Source organism: Octopus sinensis, linkage group LG5, assembly GCF_006345805.1.
Source record: "Octopus sinensis linkage group LG5, ASM634580v1, whole genome shotgun sequence".
NCBI classification, from domain to species: Eukaryota; Metazoa; Mollusca; class Cephalopoda; order Octopoda; family Octopodidae; genus Octopus; species Octopus sinensis.
This window is the reverse complement of record NC_043001.1, coordinates 128085407-128094458: the sequence shown is the minus strand read 5'-3', so window position 1 is coordinate 128094458 and position 9052 is coordinate 128085407. Positions and strand designations below refer to the sequence as shown.

The following is a 9052-nucleotide window of genomic DNA, read 5'->3' as shown; positions in this document are numbered from 1 at the left end:
CTATTCCCAGAGAATATCACTCCAAATTTTTTGGTGAGGTTATTGTAGCAGATATTTATGCTGGTAACATTGTTCTTGTTACTCATGGTCTAAATCCAATGCAATAATGAGATAAACTTCTTGATGGCTTGAAATTTTGTCTTGGTCCTCATGTGTATTCAGAGGGGTATATTCACATATATTCGTTTACATACACACACATGCACACATACTTCCAGTTATGCATATAGGAGACAGTGGTTGTTGGCATATATAGTCACAAAATAGTACACAAGAAGGACATTAATATAAACATATTGACATTTCTTTCCAGTTGGAGTAATTATTGGTATTCCTTACAACTTGGTTATCATTTAGGTATTATTTGCATTAGTGTAACCAATTGCAAGAACATTCTGCATATCTAGTCTGTGTTGTGAGTTAACTAAATCATAATGTATTGAGTTTTGGTTTGCATTTGTTAATAAAATACATTTCTTTATTGTTTTATTTCTGCTCCATCGTTGAATTGGTACACTGGTAGAAAGTGAAGACAGAATAGTTGGGTAAAACCTATCCCTCACTGTTGTCTATATGTTCACTCATAAAATACCCCTTAGTGAACATAGGGATATTTTTCTTGTGTATTGTTCCTTGATCTGTTGTCAGTGTATCATCATTCTTTTTCTTAGTGTCATACCTATTTGTCCGATGTAGTGTTTTCAGCAACTTTTACATGTTATAATGTAGATTAGGTTGTCCAGTAAGCAGCTACAAACTTCACGGATTACATTTACTTATTTTAAGGCCAACTGTTTGAATATGTAGCTTTGCATTGGTCAGTATCCTTTTTAGTGATTTTGTTGGCCTCTTGTTTTTTATAATTGGATGTTTTTCCAAGACATATTTCATTTTTTGCTCCTGTAATGATAAAGGTTTGAAATTTTGGCACAAGACCAGCAATTTGGGGGTAGGTGGTAAGTCAATTACATTAATCCTTGTGCTCAACTGGTACTTATTTTATTGACCCCAAAAGGGATGCAAGGCAAAGTCGACCTCAGTGAAATCTGAATTCAGAACATAATGACGGATAAAATGTTGCTAAGTATCTTGCCCAGCATGCTAACAATTCTGCCAGCTAGCTACCTTTGGCTTTGTAGTTATCTTAGTAGCTTTGGATACATGTTAGTGAAAAATTCAGTGTTTGTTTGGTTAATAGTTGAAATATAAGTGATAGTATATTTGTCTTTCTTGAGCCTTGTTGTTTGAAGTGCTTGAATATCAATTTGTTTGGCTTTCAGTCAGCTTTATGGGGTATTTTCTTATTGTAAGTATTTGTTTCCTTTCATTTAACCTTCAGTCTCTTGTTTGAGGGTTTGACGCATTTGTGCATATTCATTTGGTTAAACTGAATGGGATGTTGTTTTGTACATGCTTTGGTTGATATGATGTGAAGAGGAGGTATTGTCATGAGTTGCTGGGTTTAACCCTTTTGTTACCAACCCGGCTGAAACCGGCTCTGGCACTGTTGTACAAATGTCTTGTTTTCTTAAGGTTTCAATTAAAATCTTCCACCAAACCTTAGTCACAATTTATGTTCCTAATACAAGCTTAATGATAACTAAGTTATTTTACTAAATTCTTTGTTATATTTAAAGTAATTGAAAGAAACACAGAGCATCTGAAAATAAATACAGTAACGAAAGGGTTAAAGAATATGTTGGTTTCCAGTAGTGAATTTCTTCATGTTATTAGAATGCCTAAGAAGCAGAGTTTTATCATTGCTGAATTCTATGTTGAAATGAATGTGAGGATTTATGTTGTTTACAAAGATTTTGGAATTGTTTCAGTTTGTCAATATTTTCTCTCCGGTGACACATAAAAAGCAGCACCATTCAAGCGTGGCCAATGCTCATGCCACCTGACTGGCACCCATGCTGGTAGCATGTAAAAAGCACCATTCAAGTGTGGCTGATACCAGTGCTGCCTGACTGGCACCTATGCCAATAGCATGTAAGAAGCACCATTCAAGCATGGCAATAAAAAGCACCCACTACACTCTTGGGGTGGTTGGCATTAGGAAGGGCATCCAGCTGTAGAAACCTTGCCAAATCAGATTAGAGCCTGGTGCAGCCACCCGGCTTGCCAGTCCTCAGTCAAACCGTCAAACCCATGCCAGCATGGAAAGCAGACATTGACTGATGTTGATGAGGTTGATGATGATGATGATGATGGTGGTGATGGTGGTGGTGGTGGTGGTGATGGTGATGATGATGATGATGATGAGGAGGAGGAGGAGGAAAATGAAACAATCTACTATAATTATCATTTCCACTACTACTGCCAACACCAGTACCGCTACCACTGCCAATAACAACAACAACATTACTAACACCACCACCACCACCACCACTACTGCTATCACAACACAACAATCCCCACTGTTGTCATCAGTTCTATCACCCCCCCAATACTACTTCTGCTAGCACCAACAACATCAATTCTCTGTTCTAGCACTTCATGGTTGTAAAGAAGTCACACAATGGTTGCTGTCTGACTGCTGTCATCCAGTTGACGTAAGAGACGCATGTGGAACGACCCCGTTGATGGATGCCATTCGTAATGGTCATACAGATGTGGCCGAGATAATGATAAAGGAGTTTCAGGTAAGAACTAGATAATAATTTGTTTATTTCACACACACACACACACACACATCATTGCCAGTCATTAGAGTGCATTTGTTTGCATTGAGAAGTCACAGCTATGGACACATGGTTAGAATGCCATAGGAAAGAATCACGAGACAAATTCTTCAAACCAAGCCAACTGGCAGAAGAACTGGAGGTAGATTACAAGCAAGATAGTTGGATAATATCCACGCACACAAAATATTTATTAAAAAATGTACAGAAAACAAACGTATATAACAAGCTTTCTGCAGTTTCTGTCAACCAAATTCATACACAAGACATTGGAAGCACTCCGTCGGTTACGACGATGAGGGTTCCGGCTGATCTGAATCAATGGAACAGCCTGCTCGTGAAATTAACGTGTAAGTGACTGAGCACTCCACAGACACGTGTACCCTTAACGTAGTCCTCGGGGATATTCAGCGTGACACAGAGAGTGACAAGGCTGGCCCTTTGAAATACAGGTACAACAGAAACAGGAAGTAAGAGTGAGAGAAAGTTGTGGTGAAAGGGTACAGCAGGGATCACCACCATCCCCTGCCGGAGCCTCGTCGAGCTTTTAGGTGTTTTCACTCAATAAAGACTCACAACGCCCGGTCTGGGAATCGAAACCGCGATCCTATGACCGCGAGTCCGCTGCCCTAACCACTGGGCCATTGCAACTCCACACAAGACATTATACAGCCTGGGAATATGGAAGACATTTGCTCAAGGTGCCAAGTAGTGGGACTGAAACCCAAACCACATTGTTGTAAAGCGAACTTCTCCACTGTAACTATGTCATGGAAGGATGTTAATGACATGTTCAGGATATTCCAGTTTGATGGGAAAGAGCATGGTGTGGGAGGAAAACTGTGGGTCTGGTTCATATGATTGAGACAGTGAAATCTGCTAAAGACAAAGAAGGATTGGGTAGTGGAAAGCAAGTCAGGGCAATGGAGGGCCCCTCTTTTAGAATCCATGAGAGGTACCATGCTATAATGTTAGCCAGCTATATATGGTGACTAAAAGAGGATGTAACACTATACAAAATTAACTGGAAATTTTTGGAATGACCTGTACCATATCTAAATGGAAGTAGGCATTGTAAGTGTTGCTTGGTTAAAAGAGGATCATTCTTTTCTACACTAGGCACAAGGCCGAAATTTTAGGGGAGTGGGGGAGGGGGCAGTCAATTAGACCGACCCCAGTATGTAACTGGTACTTTATTTATCGACCCTGAAAGGATGAAAGGCAAAGTCGACCTTGGCAGAATTTGAACTCAGAATGTGGCGGATGGGTGAAATACTGCTAAGCATTTCGCCCAGTGTGCTACAAGTAGATATAAACATAGATAGGTAGATAAATAAGTAGACAGAAGGGTTGGTTGATATATAGAGAGATAGACAGACAGTTGTTGATGTTGCTGCTGCAGTTGTTGGTGTTGTTGTTGTTGTTGTTGACAGTGTGGAGGCGCAATGGCCCAGTGGTTAGGGCAGCGGACTCGCGGTCGTAGGATCGCGGTTTCGATTCCCAGACCGGGCATTGTGAGTGTTTATTGAGCGAAAACACCTAAAGCTTCACGAGGCTCCGGCAGGGGGTGGTGGTGAACCCTGCTGTACTCTTTCATCACAACTTTCTCTCACACTTTCTTCCTGTTTCTGTTGTACCTGTATTTCAAAGGGCCAGCCTTGTCACACTCTGTGTCACACTGAATCTCCTCGAGAACTACGTTAAGGGTACACGTGTCTGTGGAGTGCTCAGCCATTTGCACGTTAATTTCACGAGCAAGCTGTTCCGTTGATCGTATCAGCTGGGACCCTCATCGTCGTAACCGACGCAGTGCTCCTTTTTTTTTCTTGTTGTCATGTTTGTGTGCTTAGCATGCCACACACTTTCCCTATGAAATGTGGCCTGTTTCCTCTTAGATACAGTACCTTAATGGAATCCATCCATACAGAGTTCACTATTTCAGCCTCATCACACCTGCTTATACCGCAGTTGAGTCTGTTAATGTGTGTATATGAATATATATGCATGTGTGTGTGTGTGTATGTATGCGTGTGCGTATGTATAATTATGTAAGTCAGTACACTTATTACTTCATTCGTTAACCCTCTCTCCTTTTTCTATATATTACTAGATTTGTATTTCCTAACCTCCAACTATCTTAAAGGATTCCTGATTACTAACTGCATATAAAAGCTTCATCTAAATGTAAATTTTGTATTATTTAATTCTCTGCCTGAAGAATTTCTAATAGGATATATCTTTCATCTTTTCTACTACATGTTTTTGTAACTCCTTTCAGCAAATGAAACATATCTAATAAATAATATCAAAAATTATTCCAATCACAAATTTATATATATATATATATATATATACATACATACATACATGCATGCATACATATGTAATCTAAATAAGAAGATAAAGAAATGACCAGTTACAATTCTTTTGGTGCCACTCTGTTTTCAATGCCTTTGCACACAAAAGTTCTATGTGAAAAATTACATTTCTGCTTTTAAACATTAGAGTGGCACTTCATCAGGCTTGCATCAGAAGGTGTGGTCTGACAGGTGCAGGAGTGGCTGTGTGGTAAGGAGCTTGCTTACCAACCACAAGGTTCTGTGTTCAGTCCCACTGCATGGCACCTTGGGCAAGTGTCTTCTGCTATAGCTTTGAGCCAACCAAAGCCTTGTGAGTGGATTTGGTAGACGGAAACTGAAAGAAGCCTGTTGTATATGTTTGTGTCTGTGTCTGTCCCCGCTCAATTGCTTGACAACCGATGTTGGTGTGTTTACATCCCATAACTTAGCAGTTTTGCCAAAAGAGACCAGCAGAATAAGTACTAGGCTTACAAAGAATAAGTCTTAGGGTCGATTTGTTCGACTAAAGGTGGTACTCCATCATGGCCACAGTCAAATGACAAACAAGTAAAAGAATAAAAGAATATGTTTATGTGTGTGTGTGTGGTGTGTGTGTGTGTGTGTATGCACACACATACATATATACTCATACATACACATACATGTACATCATATAGATAAGTGTGTAATTATATATCATTGTATATGTGACTAACTCAAAATGTCACTTTGAATACATCACACACTTAGCAAAACTTTGAAGTCCCAAACAATATAATTATTAGAAATATTAGACATTACACTTGTAATGAGTCATATATTCAGTCGATGCTTGTTGTTTTCTATGTATATAAAAAAACAACTCTTCTTTAACATGATACACACAAATCTCTCTCTCTTTCATCTCTTTATATACACACACACACACACACACACACACACAACACTCGCATAAATACACACACACACTAAGGCACATAGCGGCATACATTATATATGCATGTGTGCTTGTGTGTGCATACATATCAGTATATATACCCATCCTCACATCTTTACACCTACACATACATACACAAATCACATCACAACACACCACCTACACACCCCTCCCCACATCTCCACACCCACACATACATACACACACACGTCCAGACCACCAGCCCTCTTTCACACGCACATACATACTCTCTTATACACACACGCACCTTTGTGTTGAGGGCACCTTCGTTTTGGAAGTCACTTGACCCTGTTATCTCGCCTGACCACTGTCCGAAGTCAGGACGCCATGATAGATCGTTAGCTCCTACATGCATTATTTTTCTCTCCTTGCTTTTTTTTCTATGTATCTTTCTGTCGAAGAGCGTAGGCTCGAAATGTAAAAGACTTGTTCTATTTCTATTCCTGAGCGCCATACTAATACATTTGTTTGTTTGTACGCCACCTGCCTTCGTCTTTTGTTTATTTTCGTAAACCTTCCCGTTATATATATATATATATATATATATATATATATATATATATATATATATAGGAGAGTATTGTAGTTTGCTTGAAGCATTGTGTATTGTTTGTAAAGAATAAAAAGTTTTGAATGGTATAACAATGCATTATAATACAGACAACGGGCTATATATATATACCTGTTATAATTTAGTCATCCATAGTCTGATGTAATATTTCGGAATAATATTCCTTCTTCAGATATTCTTAGATGGAATCGCTGTTATAATCGGTTTTCTTTTTTATTTTTTGGAAGCGTCTCAGCAGTGGTCTCATGATGCTTCTTCCGGGATTCCTCATGAGAAGTGTGTGAGTTCGGTCATGTCAAGCGATGTTGGGTGGCATAAACACAGACACACAAACACATACACATACATACATATACATATATATATATATACATATATACGACAGGCTTCTTTCAGTTTCTGTCTAGTCTACCAAATCCACTCACAAGGCTTTGGTCGGCCCGAGGCTATAGTAGAAGACACTTGCCCAAAGTGCCACGCAGTGGGACTGAACCCGGAACCATGTGGTTGGTAAGCAAGCTACTTACCACACAGCCACTCCTACGCCTTTGTTTTTTTTTTTTACAGAAGTTTTGTAGATAGACATTGACAGCGAAATCACACACACACACACACATGTGTATATATATGTGTATGTATGAATTTTGTAAAAGCTGGTATTTTTCTAATGTAGTAACTCTCAAAACTGACAAACACGAAGCTCACCACCAAAAAAGGACATTAGTGAAATTTTCTTGGCACCTTCACTTTTTATTAATGAGGAAACAAAATAGAGTTTACATATCTGTGATAACTCTTTTTTTTAATGTTTTTTTAATGCATTGCCAGTATTTGGTCAGTGGTGATGTATTTGCAAAACAAACAAAAGTAAGAATTATATAGATATAAACTCAATTTTTTTCTCTTTATTAATAAAGAGTGAGGTTGCCAAAAAATTTCACAAAATGTTTCGAGCTACTGCATTAGGGCGTAAGAAAAAATATCAGCTTTTACAAAATTCTTAAATAGAATAAAAATTTTAAAATAAATATTACTAGATTCATCCCACTCCTGCTGAGGAAAGCAGAAAATGTGTCATTGTGTATATGGCAGAGGTATGTAAGAGCAAAGACCAAATCCTTAGTGAATAGTAAAGCAAAATAGACATACCATGGGTGGGATGGTTGCAGTTGATTCTGATTTGGCAACAAGCTGAGAGGGGAAAAAAAGCATGCTATAATGTGGGCCAAAAGAATTTAGATATTTCTGGTAACATCATTGCTACTTGACACTACCTATTGGTTTTCAGAAATTTTAATCATAAAAGAATTATAGAACTGTTCCTGCTCTGTCAAAAAGTTCTTTTGTAAACTAGAGGTGAATATTCATTAAAATCTTCTGATAGGCACAGGAGTGGGTGTGTGGTAAGTAGCTTGCTTTCCAACCACATAGTCGCGGGTTCAGTCCCACTGTATGGCACCTTAGGCAAGTGTCTTCTACTATAGCCTTGGGCCAACCAAAGCCTCATGAATGGATTTGGCAGACAGAAACTGAAAGAAGCCTGTTGTACATATATGTGTGTGTGTGTGTGTGTGTGTGTGTGTGTGTGTGTGTGTGTGTGTATGTTTGTGTGTCTGCGTTTGTCCCCACCACCATTGCCTGACATTGATGTCGGTGTATTTATGTCCCCGTAACTTAGCAGTTCAGCAAAAAGACCAATATAATAAGTACTAGGCTAACAAAGAATAAGTCCTGGGATTGATTTGTTCAACTAAAGGTGGTGGTCCAGCATGGCTGCAGTCAAATGACTGAAACAAATAAAAGAATAGTTTCATGAAGGAGAACAACTTGCAAGGGATAAACTGTGTAGGGTTATGTACAGATAGTGCACCTCAGTGACTGGTTCACTAAAAGACTTTTCAGCTTTGGTAAAGCTTTCTAACCAACCACTCATTGCATTTTACATCACAAAGCAGTAACTGTAAAAAAAAATTGAAAGTAGGTTATGGAAAAGAAGTTGTTCAAAAAGCTGCTTTTACTGAAAGTAAAATACTTGAATCAAGATAATTTGTGAAAAGAGGGGAGCAAAGTTTCATAATTTATTTTGCACTGTAATTCATAGGCTCTCAAAAGGTCAAGTGCTTTGAATTTAGAGAAACAATATTTAAACTTTTCAAAGGGAATCAGCTAACTGAATTTTGTAATTTAAATGAAAATGGGTTTTGGTACTGAAAATGGCATGCTCCTTTAGCATATTTTAACATTTAACCCTTTAGCATTTAAACCGGCCATATCCGGCCAAAAGTATTCTGCCTGTTTTATGTTCAAAATGGCCAGATCTGGTCTCTCACACCAACCCTACAACATCGTTTTAAAATTTAACAGCTACCTCATCAAAATCTCATAGCTACAAGATAATGCCTGATTAGTTCAAAACAATTTGGATAAAAACGGATTAATTTTGGTAGAATAATACGAACACTAAAGGGTTAAATAGCAAAATGCAGAAGGCAAAAATACC

At 38.4% G+C, this 9052-nt stretch overlaps 1 protein-coding gene across 2 annotated transcripts in view; it reads left to right on the top strand.

Moving 5' to 3' along the window:
* LOC115212272 (ankyrin repeat domain-containing protein 16-like) overlaps positions 1 to 9052 on the top strand; it is a 109956-nt gene that overhangs the window by 58482 nt on the left and 42422 nt on the right. For both annotated transcript variants that reach the window (XM_036503075.1, XM_036503074.1), the window contains exon 4: positions 2494 to 2645. In XM_036503075.1, the coding sequence (XP_036358968.1) occupies positions 2494 to 2645 (152 nt within the window). The remainder of the gene's footprint in view (positions 1 to 2493; positions 2646 to 9052) is intronic.